This window comes from Ascaphus truei, chromosome 15 (assembly GCF_040206685.1).
Source record: "Ascaphus truei isolate aAscTru1 chromosome 15, aAscTru1.hap1, whole genome shotgun sequence".
NCBI lineage: Eukaryota > Metazoa > Chordata > Amphibia > Anura > Ascaphidae > Ascaphus > Ascaphus truei.
The window spans coordinates 19617059-19639558 of record NC_134497.1 but is presented as its reverse complement, the minus strand read 5'-3'; the positions used below and the strand labels follow the sequence as shown (position 1 = coordinate 19639558).

The 22500-nt window shown below is 51.0% G+C and overlaps 1 protein-coding gene across 1 annotated transcript in view; it reads left to right on the top strand.

The window, feature by feature from the left end:
* The window catches only part of TP53INP2 (tumor protein p53 inducible nuclear protein 2), a 23535-nt gene extending 3082 nt beyond the window's left edge, over positions 1–20453 (top strand). The window contains 4 exon segments of the mRNA XM_075571898.1: positions 16830–17094; positions 18669–18782; positions 18785–18977; positions 19550–20453. Coding sequence (XP_075428013.1) covers positions 16977–17094; positions 18669–18782; positions 18785–18977; positions 19550–19799 — 675 coding nt within the window. The 5' untranslated portion in view covers positions 16830–16976 and the 3' untranslated portion in view covers positions 19800–20453.
* The last annotated feature ends 2047 nt before the right edge of the window (positions 20454–22500 follow it).

Here is a 22500-nt window from a genome sequence, read left to right as displayed (position 1 = left end):
CTCTGTCCCCCTCTCTCTGTTTGTGGCTCTCTGTCCCCCTCTCTCTGTTTGTGGCTCTCTGTTTGTGGCTCTCTGTCCCCCTCTCTCTGTTTGTGGCTCTCTGTCCCCCTCTCTCTGTTTGTGGCTCTCTGTCCCCCTCTCTCTGTTTGTGGCTCTCTGTCCCCCTCTCTGTGTGTCTCTTTCTGTCCCGCTCTCTCTCTGTCCCCCCCTCTCTGTGTGTGTTATCTCTGATTGCCCCCTTTCTCTATGTGACTCCCACGCTCTGTGTGTGTCTCTCTCCTTGTCCCCCTCTCTCTGTGTGTGTCCCTCTCTCTGTCCCCCACACTGTGTATCTCTCTCTGTCCCCCTCTCTGTCTCTGTCCCTCTCCCTGACCCTCTCTCTCTCTGTCCCACTCTCTGTGTCTCTGTCCCTCTCTCTCTCTCTGTCCCCCTCTCTCTCTGTCCCCCACTCTGTGTATCTCACTCTGTCCCCCTCTGTGTCTCTCTGTCCCTCTCCCTGTCCCCCTCTCTCTGTGTGTGTCTCTCTCTCGGTCCCCCTCTCTCTGTGTCTCTCCCACTCCCCCTTACCTCTCCTGCTACCCTAATAATTATTATTGATACCCGCTTCACTGAGCGAGTTACAAATCCGGCGTGTGGGAAAAGTTACTGAACTCGTCATCAAGCACGGCCCCTTTTGGCGCGCAAACGATTAACCCCCTCACTGCCAGAGACGCCAGCAACGCAAGAAACCTGATGCGCTAAGGCCGATAGCTCTGGGGGTTGATTATCAGCGTGCTCAGACGGGTCCCGGCACGCCCGCTTCCGTGGAAACCGGCATTAGGAACGGAACGGAGCCGGGCGTCCACAAGTATCCTATAAGGACACATTACAAACCACGGAGACGTTTCAACATCCCCGTTCTGTTGTACTGCGCCATGGAATATGTCGCCAGCCTTGGTCGTGCGCAATTCAGACGCCCTCCTACCCTGCAGATTGCCAGCTCTGCGGCCCACACCTGCCATTTCTGCCCCGACTTCCCCATTGTACTGCGCTGCTGCGTACGTTGCCGCCGTGCACCCCCGAACGCCCTTCCCTTTTAGGCCGCGAGCTGTGCGGGTCGGACCCCCCCTTACGACCCATCTCATCGGCAACAGATCCCTTTAACACGCGGGCTGCTGACGCTTTGTACAACGCTCCTGCACGTGTCACCGCTACATATCTAGAAAAAGCTACTTTACTGAGGCATTTACTGCTCTCCCCTTCCCCCTCTTGTTGGCGTGTGGAAGGCGTCCGTCACGTCTGTTCCCTTTGCATATGACATTGGAGTTGGGATGTCACTGAGTCTCCGCCTCTCTCCTCTGCTATCCTCTGAACCACGGAAGTACCACAACAGCTTGATGCTGCCGTCCTGCTTATAAACAGCGGCTGTTTGCCGGAGAGAGGGGGGGGGGGGGCGCCTAATTTAACCTCCCTGCTGGAGAACCCGTGGGACAAGTGACACCGGGAGCATTAGTAACAGGATGTTTACGCTACCTAGGACACGTAGGTGTGGTGTAGTGGTTAGGGTGTTGGCGTGGATCCACAACCTTGCCCGGTTCCGTGGCGTCTTCAGCCAACCTGATGTGCTCCTTTTCTTCATTACGCCGGCTGTCGTCCAGAGCGCCACAAATCCGTGGCCTGGGTTACCACCCCAGGGGTGGCTGCGCGTAATTAATTGGATAGCGAGCATTGGAGCGGAAAGGTGCAAAATAAATACAAGATTACAACAATTTAGCATTACCTAATTAGATCGTTAGCTTAGAGCGTTGTTAATTGCAGTTTGTTTTTATAATGCTGGTGGTATTCGGATACTTTTAATCCACCGTCCAGGGGGTTTATAGTATATATACCATGAAGCGCTTCTATAGCCTGGTTTCATGGCAACTGTCCCACACCCAGAGGCGTTCTTACCCACCATCAAGGCCAGGCACTGCCATCTACTGCACTTACCCACCATCAAGGCCAGGCACTGCCATCTAGTGCACCTACCCACCATCAAGGCCAGGCACTGCCATCTACTGCACTTATACACATCAAGGCCAGGTACTGCCATCTACTGCACTTACCCACCATCAAGGCCAGGTACTGCCATCTACTGCACTTACCCACCATCAAGGCCAGGCACTGCCATCTGCTGCACTTATACACCATCAAGGCCAGGCACTGCCATCTACTGCACTTACCCACTATCAAGGCCAGGCACTGCCATCTACTGCACTTACCCACTATCAAGGCCAGGCACTGCCATCTACTGCACTTATACACCATCAAGGCCAGGCACTGCCATCTACTGCACTTACCCACCATCAAGGCCAGGCACTACCATCTGCTGCACTTACCCACCATCAAGGCCAGGCACTGCCATCTACTGCACTTACCCACCATCAAGGCCAGGCACTACCATCTGCTGCACTTACCCACCATCAAGGCCAGGCACTGCCATCTACTGCACTTATACACCATCAAGGCCAGGCACTGCCATCTACTGCACCCACCCACCATCAAGGCCAGGCACTGCCATCTACTGCACTTATACACCATCAAGGCCAGTCACTGCCATCTACTGCACTTACCCACCATCAAGGCCAGGCACTGCCATCTACTGCACTTATACACCATCAAGGCCAGTCACTGCCATCTACTGCACTTACCCACCATCAAGGCCAGGCACTGCCATCTACTGCACTTACCCACTATCAAGGCCAGGCACTGCCATCTACTGCACTTATACACCATCAAGGCCAGTCACTGCCATCTACTGCACTTACCCACCATCAAGGCCAGGCACTGCCATCTACTGCACTTACCCACCATCAAGGCCAGGCACTGCCATCTGCTGCACTTACCCACCATCAAGGCCAAGCACTGCCATCTACTGCACTTACCCACCATCAAGGCCAGGCACTGCCATCTACTGCACTTACCCACCATCAAGGCCAGGCACTGCCATCTACTGCACTTACCCACCATCAAGGCAAGGCACTGCCATCTACTGCACTTACCCACCATCAAGGCCTGGCACTGCCATCTACTGCACTTACCCACCATCAAGGCCAGGCACTGCCATCTACTGCACTTACCCACCATCAAGGCAAGGCACTGCCATCTACTGCACTTACCCACCATCAAGGCCTGGCACTGCCATCTACTGCACTTACCCACCATCAAGGCCAGGCACTGCCATCTGCTGCACTTATACACCATCAAGGCCAGGCACTGCCATCTACTGCACTTACCCACCATCAAGGCCAGGCACTGCCATCTACTGCACTTACCCACCATCAAGGCCAGGCACTGCCATCTACTGCACTTACCCACCATCAAGGCCAGGCACTGCCATCTACTGCACTTACCCACCATCAAGGCCAGGTACTGCCATCTACTGCACTTACCCACCATCAAGGCCAGGCACTGCCATCTACTGCACTTACCCACCATGAAGGCCTGGCACTGCCATCTACTGCACTTACCCACCATCAAGGCCAGGCACTGCCATCTACTGCACTTACCCACCATCAAGGCCAGGCACTGCCATCTACTGCACTTACCCACCATCAAGGCCAGGCACTGCCATCTGCTGCACTTATACACCATCAAGGCCAGGCACTGCCATCTACTGCACTTACCCACCATCAAGGCCAGGCACTGCCATCTACTGCACTTACCCACCATCAAGCCAGGCACTGCCATCTACTGCACCTACCCGCCATCAAGCAGGCACTGCCATCTACTGCACTTACCCACCATCAAGGCCAGGCACTGCCATCTACTGCACCTACCCACCATCAAGGCCAGGCACTGCCATCTACTGCACTTACCCACCATCAAGGCCTGGCACTGCCATGTACTGCACTTACCCACCATCAAGGCCAGACACTACCATCTGCTGCACTTACCCACCATCAAGGCCAGGCACTGCCATCTGCTGCACTTACCCACCATCAAGGCCAGGCACTGCCATCTAATGCATTTATACACCATCAAGGCCAGGCACTGCCATCTATTGCACTTACCCACCATCAAGGTCTGGCACTGCCATCTACTGCACTTATCCACCATCAAGGCCAGGCACTGCCATCTACTGCACTTACCCACCATCAAGGCCAGGCACTGCCATCTACTGCACTTACCCACCATCAAGGCCTGGCACTGCCATGTACTGCACTTACCCACCATCAAGGCCAGACACTACCATCTGCTGCACTTACCCACCATCAAGGCCAGGCACTGCCATCTGCTGCACTTACCCACCATCAAGGCCAGGCACTGCCATCTACTGCATTTATACACCATCAAGGCCAGGCACTGCCATCTATTGCACTTACCCACCATCAAGGTCTGGCACTGCCATCTACTGCACTTATCCACCATCAAGGCCAGGCACTGCCATCTACTGCACCTACCCGCCATCAAGGCCAAGCACTGCCATCTACTGCACCTACCCACCATCAAGGCCAGGTACTGCCATCTACTGCACTTACCCACCATCAAGGCCAGGTACTGCCATCTACTGCACTTACCCACCATCAAGGCCAGGTACTGCCATCTACTGCACTTACCCACCATCAAGGCCAGGCACTGCCATCTACTGCACTTACCCACCATCAAGGCCAGGCACTGCCATCTACTGCACTTACCCACTATCAAGGCCAGGCACTGCCATCTACTGCACTTACCCACCATCAAGGCCAGGCACTGCCATCTACTGCACTTACCCACCATCAAGGCCTGGCACTGCCATCTACTGCACTTACCCACCATCAAGGCCAGGCACTGCCATCTACTGCACTTACCCACCATCAAGGTCTGGCACTGCCATCTGCTGCACTTACCCACCATCAAGGCCAGGCACTGCCATCTACTGCACTTACCCACCATCAAGGCCAGGCACTGCCATCTACTGCACTTACCCACCATCAAGGTCTGGCACTGCCATCTGCTGCACTTACCCACCATCAAGGCCAGGCACTGCCATCTACTGCACTTACCCACCATCAAGGCCAGGCACTGCCATCTACTGCACTTACCCACCATCAAGGCCAGGCACTGCCATCTACTGCACTTACCCACCATCAAGGCCAGACACGGCCATATACTGCACTTACCCACCATCAAGGCCAGGCACTGCCATCTGCTGCACTTACCCACCATCAAGGCCAGGCACTGCCATCTACTGCACTTACCCACCATCAAGGCCAGGCACTGCCATCTGCTGCACTTATACACCATCAAGGCCAGGCCCTGCCATGTACTGCACTTACCCACCATCAAGGTCTGGCACTGCCATCTGCTGCACTTACCCACCATCAAGGCCAGGCACTGCCATCTACTGCACTTACCCACCATCAAGGCCAGGCACTGCCATCTACTGCACTTACCCACCATCAAGGCCAGGCACTGCCATCTACTGCACCTACCCACCATCAAGGCCAGGCACTGCCATCTACTGCACTTACCCACCATCAAGGCCAGGCACTGCCATCTACTGCACCTACCCACCATCAAGGCCAGGCACTGCCATCTACTGCACACATTCCCTCACCTGCTGTCTCTAAGTCTCCCAACATACCCCTTAGATTGTAAGCTCTCTGGGGCAGGGATTTCCTATTGTCTGATTGTGTTTGTGGCACTTATTGTATTAGAATTCCCTGTATTGTGTATCTATTGTAAAGCGCTGAGTACACCGTGGGCGCTATATCAAGCTATACATACTGTACATACATACACCTCTATATACTCGCCGAAGCGCTATAACTCAATCGTACACACTCTCCGCAGTGCGATGTGCTGGCAGTGGAAGGTATTATAGCTTTGACCAACACAGGGTTAACAACCTATATATAATTCTATATAGTCCCAAGCGGCCGTTCGGGGGATTTAGAACAAGGGCCCTATATTGTGAGTATCAATGTGAGCGGCAGAGTTGGCGCATACTCCGCTCTACGCAGACGGCAGTCACAGAGAGGGGGGCAGCGCAGGTACCGCGGCGACGATGGTGAGCAGGTCCTGGCATCTCGCGGCTGCAGATAATCCTGGGACAGAGTGTTCTGCAGTTAATCTCATTACCGTGCTGGATTTCTGCAGAGGGTGACCTCGGAGAGAGGCGCGGGCGCAGCGAGCGAGCAGGGGACGCAAGTTTGGGAAGGGACCCACTCGTGCTCCTCCTCATTGTGTGAGGGGTGGGAGTCCGGGATTTGCAGGGTGCAGGGTCAGAAAGATGACATGTGCACCCCCTATATATATATAGCGTTGTATAACCTGGAATAGGTTTCCGTGCTCTGTGGCAGCCGGGAACTGATACTTTGATGCAGAACGAGCGGATGGGTGTGTGTAACTCTTTCATTGTGTACACATCCTTGGTCACAGAGCTTGCACTCTTATTTCTGGGGGTTTGGAGAGGAAGTGACCTGTTCAAGGTCACATGGAGATGACCTTTGGATTTGAACCTCATCCACCGGCTTTAGGTGCTCCCACTCCTGAACTATTCCTTCCTTATCTCTGTGTGTGTGCAGTGTGAGATCAGTGTGTGTGTATGCATGTGTGCAGTGTGTGTGTGTATGTAATGTGAGGTCAGTGTGTGTCCCTGTAATGTGAGGTCAGTGTGTGTGTGTGTGTGTGTGTGTGTGTAATGTGAGATTAGTGTGTAAGTGTGTGTCCCTGTAATGTGAGATCAGTGTGTGTGTGTGTGTGTGTGTGTGTGTGTGTGTGTGTGTGTAATGTGAGGTCAGTGTGTGTGTGTCCCTGTAATGTGAGATCAGTGTGTGTGTGTGTGTGTAATGTGAGGTCAGTGTGTGTGTCCCTGTAATCTCTGTGTGTGTGTGTGTGTGTGTGTGTGTGTGTGTGTGTGTGTGTGTGTGTGTGTGTGTAATGTGAGATTAGTGTGTATGTGTGTGTCCCTGTAATGTGAGATCAGTGTGTGTGTGTCTGTAATGTAAGATCAGTGTGTGTGTGTGTGTGTGTAATGGGAGGTCAGTGTGTGTGTGTACCTGTAATGTGAGATCAGTGTGTGTGTGTCCCTGTAATGTGAGATCAGTGTGTGTGTGTGTGTGTGTGTCTGTAATGTGAGATCTCTGTGTGTGTGTGTGTGTGTCTGTAATGTGAGATCAGTGTGTGTGTGTGTGTGTGTGTGTGTGATGTGAGGTCAGTGTGTATGTGTCCCTGTAATGTGAGATCAGTGTGTGTGTGTGTGTGTAATGTGAGGTCAGTGTGTGTGTCCCTGTAATGTGTTTGTGTGTGTGTGTGTGTAATGTGAGATTAGTGTGTATGTGTGTGTCCCTGTAATGTGAGATCAGTGTGTGTGTCCCTGTAATGTGAGATCAGTGTGTGTGTGTGTGTGTGTGTGTGTGTGTCTGTAATGTGAGATCAGTGTGTGTGTGTGTGTGTGTGTGTGTGTGTAATGTGAGGTCAGTGTGTGTGTGTCCCTGTAATGTGAGATCAGTGTGTGTGTGTGTGTGTCCCTGTAATGTGAGATCAGTGTGTGTGTGTGTGTGTGTCTGTCTGTGTGATGTACAAACAGTCCATTAGCACAAGCCAAGCATTCCTCTGTGCACAACATCCTAACCCCATCACTGCCAGACAGAGACGGCAGCCATTATAAAAGTGTCCGGCATTTAGCAGTGTGTGTGCGGTGTGATAAAATGACGGCTCGGTGACAAGGCCAGGCGGTAAGGAGATTAGCCGGTCTGTGCCCTACAGAAAGCCATCGAAATGTCACAACATACTGCAAACCCCAGCTGTGTGTTTTATTTATATATACTGTGTGTATATATATATATATATATATATATAAAAATATATATATATATATATATATATTTGTGTATACTATAAATATATACAATGTCACACATACCATGGTTATGTATATACACACACAAACACACAGATCCAAAACTGGTCTTATCTGTATACTTTATGCTGATCGCTGCTGCATCTGGCAGCCTAAGGGTTAATATCGTGCGCTTAATCTCTCCCCCAGGGGGGGGGGGAGATCAGTGAGGTATTAGTGCCGTCTCCCAGGAGCCAGCCAGCTGTGAAACGGTTAATCCGGGAGGGGGGGGGGTGTAACCCCTTCAGCACCAAGCTCCCCTCCCGCCTCCGAAGTAACATTCTTTGGGTTGGTACAGCGCGGGCGGTGAGCGCGGGGCTGTCCCGGGGGGCAGACGGTACGAGCCGCAAGTCAGTGACAAGATAGGGAGGCCCTGCCCCGCAGAGCTGACAGTCTACGTGCTATCTGTGTGAGGCCGCTCACTCAGAGACTGTGCTCACTAAAGTAGCCAAGGATCTACACCAGGGAATAGCCAACTCCGTCCTCAGGGGCCACCAACGGGTTAGGTTTTCAGGCTATCCCTGCTTCAGCACAGGTGGTTCAATTAGTGGCTCAGTCAAATACTGAGCCTCTGATTCAAAGACCCTGCTTCAGCACAGGTGGCTCCGTCAAAGACTGATTGAACCACCTGTGCTGACGCAGGGATATCCTGAAAACCTGATCTGTTGGTGGGCCCTTGAGGACTGGAGTTGGTCAACAACAGAGCCACCTGTGCTGAAGCAGGGATATCCCTGAAAACCTGTTGGTGGTCTTTGAGGACTGGAGTTGGCCGCCCCTGATCTACATGAAGCCAAATCCCACAGTCACTTTGCCCTGCTCGATCTCTCTGCTCCGGTGCCATCGCTCACTCTTCTCCTTCATCTTCTCAACTCTCTTGGCGCCCGCCAACAAAGCCCTCTCCTGGATCTCCTCAGACCTCTCCCATCGCACACGTCTCCGTCTCTGCTGCTCACATGTCCCCGTCTCCTGTTGATGTGCCTGTTGGTTTAACCTCCGGGCCCCGTCCTGGGACCTCTCCCCTCTCTCCCTGCACACGGTCACTTGGTGACCTCAACAGCTCCTTTGGCCTCGGGTATCAGATCTATGCAGATGATACACAGATATATCTATCCACCCGGATCCTCATGGACAGATTGAAAGGCAGCTCCCTGATGGGAGTGGAAGCGTTGCGGGCAGCCACATGGCTCGCTAAGCCGCGACTCACCCCACCGCCAGAACCTGCCACCGCTGGCCACTTTGCCATTAAGGGTAAGTGGCTAAACCCCCTACCCTAAGACCTTATCCTAAACCCCCCTACCCTAAAACCCCCTACCCTAAGACCTTAGCCTAAACCCCCCTACCCTAAGCCCTTACCCTAAAACTCCCTACCCTAAGACCTTATCCTAAAACCCCCGAACCCTAAGACCTTATCTTAAACCCCCCTACCCTAAGACCTTATCCTAAACCCCACTACCCCAAGACCTTATCTTAAACCCCCCTACCCTAAGACTTTATCCTAAACCCCCCTACCCTAAGCCCTTACCCTAAAAACCCCTACCCTAAAAACCCCTACCCTAAGACCTTACCCTAAAAACCCCTACCCTAAGACCTTATCCTAAACCCCACTACCCCAAGACCTTATCTTAAACCCCCCTACCCTAAGACCTTATCCTAAAAACCCCTACCCTAAGCCCTTACCCTAAAAACCCCTACCCTAAGACCTTATCCTAAACCCCCCTACCCTAAGACCTTATCCTAACCCCCCTACCCTAAGACCTTATCCTAAACCTCCCTACCCTAAGACCTTATCCTAACCCCCCTATCCTAAGACCTTATCCGAAACCCCCCTACCCTAAGACCTTATCCTAAACCCCCCTACCCTAAGCCCTTACCCTCAAACCACTTACCCTAACCGCTAAAACCCTTCAACAAGCCGCCTACTCGCAAAAAAAACCCCTAAACTAACCGCCTACCCTAACCAGTAATAAACTTAACCTTCGAAGCGACCGGCGGGGGGGATTCCAACGGCGGATGGGCTGCGGCGGAGGGTCTGCCTGCGGTGAAGTGGTCTTTGGTCGCGCCCGTCCTATTCCAGCACTGGTGCCCTTTGCGTAGTTTGAATCGGTCACACGTAACACACTCTTCCTACTTCCCGGGGTAGCTTGGGATAGTAGAAGTAATGGCGTACCTGCTCTAGGGTTTTCCCTTCCCCAAAGTGGGCCAAACCCGGCAACTGCTCTGGTTACCTCTGGCTGGTAACACCGGGACTTCTCTCAATTCTTGGTGAATATCCATTCGCCTATAAAGGATGGTTTTCTTGCTTGCACCTGCAGCCATTCCCGTTCCTCGTAGAGTAAGGGACATTCTCCTGACGACACTGGCTTATTCCCCCTCTAAGAAAGCCGGCACTGTTTGTCTCTGGGTGAAGGGTACGCCATCCCTCTATGTTACGAATAACAGGATCTAATTCCTGTACACACTCATTTCTTTCGACACCATCACATATTCGAGCACAAGCCTTAATAACCAGATACCCCACAGTTTGTAACCTGGGAATTTCCTTCTTCGTGGGCTTCGGGTCGGCATATGCAATGACCCGTTCTATCCCATCTTGCACTTGGGCTAGAACAGCTTCTAATCCCTGGAGACTGCCATCTGTATACACAATGTATACACAATGAACGGCTGTTGGTAATCAACATGGGACAATATGGGGGCTTCACTTAACTTTTGTTTTTAAATGTAGGAAAGCGTCTTCTTGTTTCTCGCTATGCACCATCTTGACTCTTGCCTTCTGCTCAAGGATGTCTTCTCTCGACCCCTTTTGTGTCTAAAGCCCTCTCCCACCTAAAACCTTTCTCACTGACTGCCCCACACCTCTAGAATGCCCTTCCCCTCAACACCCGACTGGCACCCTCTCTATCCACCTTTAAGACCCATCTTAAAAACCACCTCCACTATACATCTCATATACACTGACCTTGCCCCTGCAGACGCACTTACCAGAACACCTTCCTACTGTCTCTGTACGTTCTTCCTACCTACCAATTAAATTGTAAGCTCTTCGGAGCAGGGACTCCTTTTCCTAAATGTTACTTTTATGTCTGAAGCACTTCTTCCCATTATGTGTTATTTGTATGAAGTGTTATTTATATGATTATGGCACAAGTCTTACTGCTGTGAAGCGCTATGTACATTAATGGCGCTATATAAAGATATACAAACATGCACATACATACATGCAAAGCGTGGCTCTACCTGTGGTCGTCTTATGTGGCTTTGTGGGATGTCCATCCAAAAGCTTATGTAGTAGGCTGGCTATCCTGGAAAAACTCATAGTAAAGCGTCGGTAATAGCCCACCATTCTCAAAAAGGACCTTAACTCTGTCTGATTGGTGGGAATTGTCCATTCTCGGATTGCTTTGGTTTTCCCAGAGTCAGGAGCCACTCCTTCAGCATTCACTATATGTCCTAAATATTTGTCCTAGTTACATCGTAAATGAGGTTGGGAAAAAAAGACATGCGTCCATCAAGTTCAACCTGTGCTAAATGTAGACGACAGATACTTTATCCTATATTTGTACTTACAGTATTTTGATCCAAAGGCAAACAAAAAACCCCAGTGACACATCATCTAATGATATCTCATAAGTGGAAAATACATTCCTTCCTGACTCCAAGAATTGGCAATCGGATTACTCCCTGGATCAACATCCTTCCCATGTTTACTTATTTGGTATTTCCCTGCATACCTTTCCTTTCTAAAAAGATGTTCAACATTTTTTTTTTTTAAGATATCTATTGTATCATCCACGGGTAATGAGTTCCACACTGTAACTGCCCTTACTGTAAAGAACCCTTTCCTTTGTTGCTGGTGAAATCTCCTTTTCTCCAACCTTAAGGGATGACCCTGTGTCCTTTGTACTGCCCGTGGGATGAATAGTTCTTTTCCATTAGCCTTTGGAATGTTCCTGGAGGATTAGTAGGACCAAAGGGCATATGGTTGAATTCATAAAGACCCATAGGCGTCACAGAAGCAGTTTTCTCTCGGTGTTCAGGATTCATGGCCACTTGCCAGTAACCACTTTCTAAATCTAGGTTTGAGAAGAATGTAACCTTCCGAAGAGCTGCTAGCAATTCCTCAATTGGTGGTAGAGGGTATGCGTCTCCATGTATGTTGGCATTGAGCTGACTACCATCTTTCTTTCTTTCTTACAAACACAGTTGGCGCACCCCATGGACTCTTGGTGGCTCAGACTATCCCATGACATAGCTTTCTTCTAAGCATTGCCTTCCCTTCTTGGTATAGAGCAGGAGGAATATGTCTGTACCTTTATCTTACAGGGGCACTTTGGGCAGTGGGTACCTGATGGCAGATACTGTTTGTACACCCATACTATTCTGTATCCAGGGTCATGTCTGAGGTATGAATGAACCCAGCTAGCTTCAACTCAGCCCTCTTTCCAAAGTACAACAAGTCCTGTATATTTTCTTCACTTTATTTAGGAAAGCAGCAATAAAAACAGGCACTTGTGGATGAGATGTTTGTGTTGGAAAAGTGTATATCTGTGGGTGCTTTGTAGTAAGGGCAGGTGAAAAGGATAAGGCCTTGCCAGTGGAGAAGTAACAGCACGTACTCACTCAGCCAATGTTGAAGGTAAAGGGAAATGTGAGGGAATTCTGGGTAGCAGAAATAGTCTTGGGACAGACTATCTTAGAACAAACGGGAGGGGGGGCAGACTAGCCCATACTGAGAAGAAGCTAAGAGGTTGCTGTAGCAACTCACTGGCTACCTGCTCACAGGCAGAAAGGGCAACATATTGATACATCACACAGGCAGGTGTGTGTATGTGGAACAAATGCCTGCAGCTGAACTTAAGGAGCTGACAAGCAAAAGGGGGGTCAGGCAGAAATTTGATTCTTGTTCCATGATACATACTCTTCATCATGTTTAGAAAACACGTTGAAGTAGAGACTCGAGCTCTTTCTTTTGTCCTGTGGAGAGATTCACACCATGAAGGTTCACAGAGTCTGCTAATAGTGACTGGTGGCTGTTGGTGGTTGCTGAATTTGGACCTGATGAACCTTCATTGCAATGGTGACTGAATTACAATCTGAAACCACGACATCTAATTTTTCCTCGGTAAAAACCCGGTCTGGTTCAATTTGGATGAATTCGCCTGGGATAGTATTCCGATTTATTCTTAACGGTTTATCGCCAAGGTTCATCATTCTAATAGGAACCCTACCAACTTTTTACCACTGCTAGCGTCCGTGCGATCACCACTCTTTCCCGCAGCGTGTTGGCCAATAACGGCTCTAATAGACTAACGACCCCTCCGGGAATTCCACTTGCGCAGATGCAAGCTTCAGTCATTATTTCTTGACGTGCTGGAATCACTATGTTTCTTCTATATGGGCTGCAACCTATTCCAATCTGCCTCGCCCCCAAATCCCACCCACCCCCTCTTCCCCCCACCCTTCCCCCCACCCCTCTCCCCCCCCCCCCTTCCCACCCCCAGCTGCAGTAATAATCTCTGTTCCTCTGACCGACTCTGGGATTTTGTAATAATCTTTGTTCTGTAGGGGTTTTTTGGAAATGTGTTTCCAATACATGGATCCTATGTCCTTAAGAAAAATACTATCCAACGCAGAACATTCATCCCTATAATTTCAGGAACGCCTTTCATGGCTTGTTTTCCTACTGTAACAATGCCTTTTTTTAAATATTCTTCTACAATAGAGTCACTTGAAACCAGGCAGACCCAACAAAGGGAATTTCCAAGCGTTTTGCAGCTTTTTCATGTTAACCAGTCCTGGGCATTCAGTATATATACAGTACTCTGGCCTTTTCCTTGAAAATGTTCCCTGAAGTAACGACGTGTCGTAGTAAGTTGGGAGCCAGTGGCCAAAAGGCAAGCCGTGGCTTTTCCATTGAACTGTGCCCACACCACTGGACACTCTCCAACAATGTCCATTATGTTTGTAGTTGGGCCTTTCAAACCGACTCTCACTGCCTGGCCAACAACAGTGGGAAAACTTCATATAAAGCCGATTGCTTGTTGATTGGTACAGCAGCTTTACAATGTAGTGCAAAGTGTCGAGGCCCTCCACTTCTTCTACAGATGACTGGTTCTGGGGGACCTCTCTCATTGTGTGGATGTGAACAAGAACAATGTTCAGTCCCTTCCCAGGACCTGGGCAGGACTGTTGTTTGACCTTGCATTTTCTGCATGTCTTTCAAAACAGATTGAATCTCTTTCCTCATCAGCAGCATGGTCTCCCTCATCTCATTGACCAATTCGAGTATTGGAGATGCACTGGAGACGCCTTCGGCTCCAGCACTGGTACTGGTACTGGTACTAGGGGTTGACTGGAAATGAGCTTTTAGCATGGTCACCGTGGCTCTATACTCCTCCTCTTCCACCCTATGTATAGCATCCTGTTACAAGAAGGGTAGTTCTGGGTTGTACCTGATGCGTTCCTTCAAAGTTTGCCTCCAAGAATCACATTTTAACCCAGCGACAAACTGGTCTCTCAGCAGACGGTCACTGTCTTCAGTCCTGATGGATCCTTCACCTTCTCTAGCGCTTCGTGCAGTACATGGGCGTGTTGGCGGAGGGTTTCCCCCCTCTTTATGTCCCCTAATAAAGAAGTGTTTCCTGAGGAAGTGTCTCCATACTGTCCAGGTGTCTGATGATATCTCCCAGTGTCCTCGATATCTCCCAGTGTCCTCTTGCCTTCACTTGGTAACATCACCACCTCTTTCCTGGCCTCCCCTTAACAGACTGAGTGCCAGGTCTCCTTGGTATGGGTGTGGCAGACGATGGCGTCAGGCAAAGTTTCTCACCGAGTCTGCCCACTCCACAAAGGGGAGGTCCTGTCAAATCGCCGAGCCCCAGAGCCACCCAGTCCTAAAGGAAATGCCACAATGGGGGCAATCCCCAACTGTTCACTACCCCAGTCGCCATTTTGTTTGGCCTATGTGATAGCTATGAAATCGAGTTAACCGGTATCCTCCCATATCTGGTATTAACAGTGAGTGGGACCCTGCTCGCCGTGGCAGCATAGTAAGAGTGGTAATACTGCCAGTAATAGGGTCACCGCCTCCCCCCCTACACACAATAAACAGAATAATACAATCAAATAACTTTAATACATAAATACATGTAACACATTAGAACGGGATAGGTGAATGTAAGTAAAGATTACTAAAAATATTAAATTAATGTAATACGTCTCTTGATTCTCGTTGGTTATAATGAGGAAGGGTAGGGGTAGTAGTTTGGGTATTAATGTTTAGGTTTTCCTGAATGATGGCGCCTCTCTCTATGTAACTAGGGTTGCCAGGTGTCCAGTAATGAACCGGACTGTCCTGTATTTGGACACTGTCCAGTAAAAAGAAATGAGAGGTAATACTGGGCATGTGTGTGTACACCGGTGTTACCTCTCCTGACATAGTGACCTTACCGGCTTGGGGGGCCGTGGGATTTCCCCACAGCAGGACTGTGGAAGGGGGCTGGTCAGCTTCCTCAATCCTGATTGGCTGTTGCTGGGTAATGCAGCCAATCAGAAGGAGGTGTCAGGAGCCGGGGGGGGGGGGGATGTGTGTGTGTGTGTGTGTGTGTGTGTGTGTGTGTGTGTGTCGAGCGCGTCGCACCCTTCACCATTGTGTCCAGTATTTTTGAGAAGCCGCCTGGCCACCCTATATGTAACCCCTGTAATGTCTCTGTCTATATATCGGCTTCTGTCCTATAATATGTTATTACTATGTGTCCTTCTTTGTACTATTCACTGCTCTATACTTTCATTTCTCCTTTTCCTATTTTCTCTCCTTTTTCTCTTCAACACTCTCTCCTGTCTTTCTCCCTCTGCCTTTCTCCCTCTGCCTTTCTCTCTCCCTCTCCCTGCCTTTCCCCCTCTATCACTCTCTCCCCCTCTACCTTCCCCTCTTCTCTCTTTCCTGTCTGCCCTTCTCTCTCTCTCTCTCTGCCCTTCTCTCTCTCTCTCTCTCCCCCTCTCTCTCCCTTTCTCTCTCTTCCCCTCTCTGCCTTCCCCGCTATCTCCCTCTGCCTCTCTCTCTGCCTTCCCCCTCTATCTCCCTCTGCCTCTCTCTCTCTCTCTCTCTCTCTCTCTCTCCTCTCTCTCTCTCTCTCTCTCTCTCTCTCTCTCTCTCTCTCTCTCTCTCTCTCTCTCTCTCTCTCTCTCTCTCCCTCTGCATTCTCTCTCTCTCTCTCCCTCTACCTTCCCCTCTTCTCTCTTTCCCTGACTGCCCTTCTCTCTCTCTCTCTGCTCTTCTCTCTCTCTCCCCCTCTCTGCCTTCCCCCTCTATCTCCCTCTGCCTCTCTGCTTCCCCCTCTCTCCCTCTATCTCCCTCTGCCTCTCTCTCTTTCTCCCCCCCTCTCTGCCCTTCTCTCTCTCCCTCTCCCTCTCTTCCCCTCTCCTGCCTTTCCCCCTCTATCTCCCTCTGCCTCTCTCTCTGCCCTTCTCTCTCTCTCTCTCTCTCCCTATACCTTCCCCTCTTCTCTCTTTCCGACTGCCCTTCTCTCTCTCTCTCTCTCTCCCCCTCTCTGCCTTCCCCCTCTATCTCCCTCTGCCTCTCTCTGCCTTCCCCCTCTCTCCCTCTGCCTCTCTCTCTTTCTCCCCCCCCTCACTGCCCTTCTCTCTCTCTCCCTCTCTTCCCTCTCTCTCTTTCTCCCTCTATCTCCCTCTGCCTCTCTCTCTGCCCTTCTCTCTCTCTTTCCCTCTCTCTCTTTTCCCCTCTCTCTGCCTTTCCCGCTCTCTCTCCTCTGCCCTTCTCTCTCTCTTTCCCTCTCTCTCTTTCCCCCTCTCTCTGCCTCCCCCCCCCCCCCTCTCCCCCTCTCCCCCTGCCTCTCTCTCAGTTCTAACTGCCCTGGCACAAGCTGTACGTTTTTAATAAAAGAATCTGTTTACAATTTGAATTACAGGGCTCCCGGTAAGATTGCCCCTTTGAACCCCCCTCTCCCGTCTCCTCTCCCCGCAGGGCTATTGCACCCCAAACACGCCATACAGAAGCCTCATGTTTACAGCCGGACGTCAATAAGACGCGAAAAGCCGTTTACAACCCAACTTCCGCCTCCCGCTTGCACACGCCGCCGTCTGAACCGTCCCCCCCTCCCCTCCCCGGAAGATGTTCCAGCGATTCACACGGCTCTTCTTCAGCGAGGGCGCCGATGACGGACCCGAGGAGCCCAAGGTCTTTGTGTCGGAGGAGGAGGATGACGGGTGGCTCATCATCGATATTCCAGGTGAGCCCCCCGAACTCTTCCATTGGGACAAAGCCCCCCTGTCCCGTCCCAGAGAGAGACACTAAAATCCTCACCCCCCCCCTCAACGATCAGGGTTATTAACTCTCCACAGTGGTATTAAAAAGTAGGGGTACTGTGACCTATTTCAGGGGGCTCAACTCCAAACTCCAGTCCTCAAGCCCCCCCCACCCCACAGGTTTTAAGGATATCCCTGCTTCAGCACATGTGGCTCGAAGACTGAGCCTCCTGTGCTGAAGCATGGACTGATTTAGCCATCTGTACTGAAGCAGGGACTGATTGAGCCACCTGTGCTGAAGCAGGGACTGGCTGGGAACCTGCAATCAGTTGCCATTAACATACCTTGGCTCATACTCAAGGAAGTAGTCGTGGGCTTAAATTTAGCCGGGTATCTGTACCCAGACGCTGTCACTTGATAGAGTCATGAAAGGTTACAGGGAAGGGCGCATGGAAAGAGACGCACTTATTTATAGGTGGCAATCATTTAATCGGCCAATCCCCACCCTCCCCTTAATTCGCGCTCATCTCGATCCCATAACGCCCGTCGTATAGTTTGCAGCCGTTACACTGATGTCCCTGAACGGGTCCACCCGCTCTGCACTTCCCTGTCCCAAGCTTTAGCGGTGTAATGCAGAGAAACCCATGAGCTCTACCCAGAATCCTCGTCTTCAGCTTACCCCCATTGTCACACGGCATGCAGGGGATGAGTGCAGCAGGTTTTAGGACTGGTAGACACCCTCATGGGGGGGGGTCTCTCGTTGCATTGTAGATAATGACAGACGTTTTCTAGTGCATTCAGAGAACAGTGGGATGCATGGCGCATTTTTCTCCGAAAGAGTAGTGGGTGCATGGAAAAGCCTCACGGCAGAGGTGGGGGAGTGTAACACACCCCAAGGCATTCTAAGCTGCCGAGGATAGACACAAGGGGATATTATATACGGAGATTAAAGCCAGAGATTAAACAAGGGGGAGCAGTAACATGAACACACCCCAACATGCGTGCCCCTAGTTAAGGGGTTAATAACTTCTTGGGATAAGAGCAAACTGACCCTAAAAACAAACGAAAACCCCTGATTAAATTAACGGATAATCTGCTCTGCCCCCATCTTCCAATCCTTTTACACTGCGGAGAAATGGAGGATTTCTAACCGTAGAAACCGCGCCATAACCGCTGCCGCGTCTGTGAGCGACGCACCCCACCCCCCCGTGTGTGAGAGGGATGGGGGGCCGCTGCATCTGATAACCCTCTTATCCCACAAGGAGCCGCTCACCCCAGACAGATTGCTGTGTTTTTGCTGCATGTTTACTGGTTGATCCTAAAATTCGGGGTCCCCGGGGGAGGAGAATTAAAAAAAAAAACCCCACAAAAATGGGAATAATATAAAATTCTTTATATATACAGTATATATATACACATTTTTTAAAACTAATAACTCCTTCCCCACCATTTCTCCCCTCCCCTCTCCTCTCCCTTCGACACTGTATGCGTGTGGTCCTCCATCTTTCTTTATCCCTTTGGCATGGCTTCCCCCACCCCTCCCCGTACCGCTCATTAGATTGCTACACTTTGGCCCTAAGCGGTGAACGCTTGGCAGCCCAGCAGGGTGATGGCATCTCCCCCTGCCCGTTGCCCCACTCCCTCGCTGAGCGGATCGGCTGGTCCTACCCCCCCATCCTCCCCACTCGATGGACGAGAGCTGGTTCGTTACCCCTCCCCCCTGTTTTACCGCAGAGGGTCCCGGGGATGGCGAGGTGGGCACTAGTCCCTTGGAAGATTTGCTGATCGAGCACCCGAGCATGTCGGTGTACGTTACCAGCGGGAGCATCGTGATCTCGAGAGAGCCGTCCGAGATACCCAGAGACAGGTGAGGGAGGGGGCAGTAGTGTGTCGGGGGGTATAGGGTGGGGCATAACAGGGTAGCAGTGTCATGGTGTATAGGGAGGGGTATAACGGGACAGCTGTGTGTCGGGGTATAGGGACGGGTATAACGAGGCAGTAGTGGGTGGGGTTATAGGGAGGTGGGGTAATAAGACAGCAGTGTGGAAGGCGGTATAAGGAGGGGTGTAACGGGGCAGGAGTGTGTTGGGGTATAGAGCGGTATAACGGGGTAGCAGTGTCGGGAGTTATAGGGAGGGGTAATAAGGCAGCTGTGTCGGGGGATATAGGGAGGGGTATAAACGGAGTAGCAGTGTCAGGGGGTATAGGCAGGGGTAGAACAGGGTAGCAGTGTGTCAGTGGGTATAGGGAGGGTAATAAGGCAGCAGTGTGTCGGGGGGTATAACAGGGTAGTAGTGTTGGGGAGTATAGGGAGGGGTAGAACAGGGCAGCAGTGTGTCTGGGTATAGGGAGGGGTGTAACGGGGCAGTAGGGGTGTATAGGGAGGTAATAGGGCAGTGAATAAAGTGTAAGCACTCACCCTTCACACCACCCCCACAGGTCCCCGTCCAAATCCCGAGTGGAGCGACGCGCCCCACACCACCCCACCTCCGTCTCCGCCAAAGCCGCCATCTTGGGCAAAGTGGGCCAGGCCTCCCGCCTGCAGCGCGCCAAGGCCCACGTGGAGAGACGCAAGGTGGGCCGCAAGAGCCTGCAGCGGCAGAACCTGGCGCGGGAGTTCCACGGCCACTGTGCCACGCGACACCGCACCTACGTGTGCCAACCCCGGCAGCGCCAGCTGAACCACTGAGGCCGACCACCTGCACTTTACACGACCGTTGGGCATTATTTCTACCCAGAACCCTCTGCTCCCGCCTCCTGAGTTGGCGATACTCTCACTTCTCTCTAGCGTACACCCCAAATTCAAGGCCTCCCCCCCCCCCAACCCCCCCTTCGGTAATAAACGCAAACAGTGGCTCCGGCACGGAAATGGCCACTGACAACGTAACCCCTTCACTGCCTAACACCTTTTAAAGCCTTTTCATTTGATCGCTTGCCACCTGTCTTTCAAAACAGTTGACGACCCTTAACCTTTTCTCTGCCGGGTTACAGCGCCCAGCGGGGCCCTGGCAGGGAAAGTGTTAACAGGGCCACTACAGGAGAACTTCCAGGGCCTCGTCTGACAGGTCTTTTTTTTTTTTTTTTTTTAAAGGGCCGGTAGGTCCTTTTCAAAATAACCAGCTCCCCCTTCTTGCAGAGCTTGAACTCGTTCACACAGTGGAATCCTGCACAGTTTTATTTTTTATTTTGGCGTGCGTGCGTGCGTGTGTGTGTGAAGGTGCTATAAACGTCGCAGTGTCTGCTCCTTGAACAAGAGGACGGCCATCTTTAAAATGCCTGCTTAGGGTACAAAAAAAAAAAAAAAAGAATACCCCTTCGAAGTCGCTGAAACTGGACTCCGGGAGAGGTGCAGCAAGGCTAACTATGACATCACCTCCTCCCGTGACATCAGCCGACGCTTAACCCCGCCACTGCTGGAAGACGCACCCCCCCCAATTTAACCCCTAAGCTGTCTGAGGCATGCAATGCTTGGCGACGGGGGGAGGGACGGGGTGCATGTGCGAGGTGGTGGGCGGATGTCAGGTGAGGGAGGCGAGGAATTCTGGGAGAAAAAAAAGGGCGATAAGGGACGGGAGTCGGAACTACAGGTGGGAAGTTGTGAACTGGTGTAATGGTTAAGGAGCAGGGCTGCTTGTAGACCAGGGGCGGCCAACTCCAGTCCTCAAGGGCCACCCGCAGGTCAGGTTTCCACAATATCCCTGCTTCAGCACGGGTGGTGCCGTTTTCGACTGAGCCACCTGTGCTGAAGCAGGGATATCCTGAAAACCTGACCTATTGGTGGACCTCAGGACTGGAGTTGGCCACCCCTGGTGTAGTTCCAGAGGCCTAGCTAAACTGTTAAAGAGCCAGTAACCAATTGCCGCCGCTCCAGCACTGAATGGGTTAAAAGTGCAACCCCCCCTCTTCACCTTAATTTTAACACTAATCGTTGATTTATTTCTTTTTAAAGCCGCCTCCCGTGATTCCTTCTTGTCTGCGCTAAAGACGTAGGCTTTTGGGCACTTTTAAATGGCTGCGCTTACACACTGATGAAAATTGGTTATCTTTAGGGTTTGCTTTGATTTCCTGTTTTTTTGAAGGGAGGGGCGAAAAAGGTTTTTTTTTTTTTTTTCTGGTAAAAAATACACGACGAGCGATTTTATGATTTGCAATTTTGGTTCCGGCTAAAGCAGTCCTGCTCAGGCAAGGGATTATGGGAGATTTGCGCTGGAGCATTGCAAGCCTCCGACCAGCTGTGAAATTATTTCTGTTTGAGCCCGTCCCACATTATATGGGACAGGCTCAAACAGTCCTGGGTTTACATGTAACATAGTGTAAACTGACTGCAGAGTATCAGGGACAGGCTCACACAGGCCTGGGTATGTGTAATTATATATATATATATATATTATATATATTTATTATGTATGGTGACCTCCTGATGGCTTGTTCCTAATAACCTTCACCTCCCGTCAATACCAGATTCTGCTTCTACGAGGGAAGGCCCTGTCCAGTTAGGATTGTAATGTCCTCACGGATCCTTTAATTTCACCCTGCAATCCAAACCTCTAAATGGGCTGAATATCCTACACCGGTCCCTTTTAACCCCCAATTCCCTGCAATGCCGACCGCTCCGGCAGTGAAAGGGTTAAGGGTGGCTTCCCAAAACACTGTTGCTTTTGAATATCCCAAAAGGATAAGAGAAAACCCTAGCCCAACCTTTTAACTCTTTCAGAGCTGGGTTATAGGGTCGCAAGAAGCCAGCGCCCCCCCCCCCCCCCGCCAAAGTTTCTGCCATGCGGTTCCTATTAACCTAGGGGGCTCAACTCCAGTCCACAGACCCCCCGACTCCCCCCCCCCCCCCAACAGGTCAGGTTGTCAGGTTTTCAGGGTATTCCAGCTTCAGCACAGGTGGCTATATCCGCTTCAGCACAGGTGGCTGAAGCAGGATATCCTTAAAACCTGACCTGTTTAGGGGGGGGTGGGTGCATTAACCATTTCCTTGCCTTGGCCACTCTGCTGCATATCTTTTGGTAGTGAAGTGGTGTGTGTGTATATATATGTGTGTGTGTGTGTATATATGTATATATACAGTATATATATATATATTATGTGTATGTATATATATATACATATACATATATATATATATTGTCTCTAATAGCGACAGTGTAATTACTAAGCGGATTCTTCAAGCGTGCTCGACCTCTGACCCGCGAGCCGATCTGTATATAACCCCCCCCCCCCCCACACGCACACACAAAAAAAGGTGCTGAAGTCATTTTCGTGACGACGTGTACATATTTTCGAAACGCTGAGAGCATGCGTGGAGCGTTCCACGGTCGAAACGATGGTGTTTTCACGACTGGGTTTGTGTTGTTTTTTGTGTGCACGATACGTGTGATAAGTGG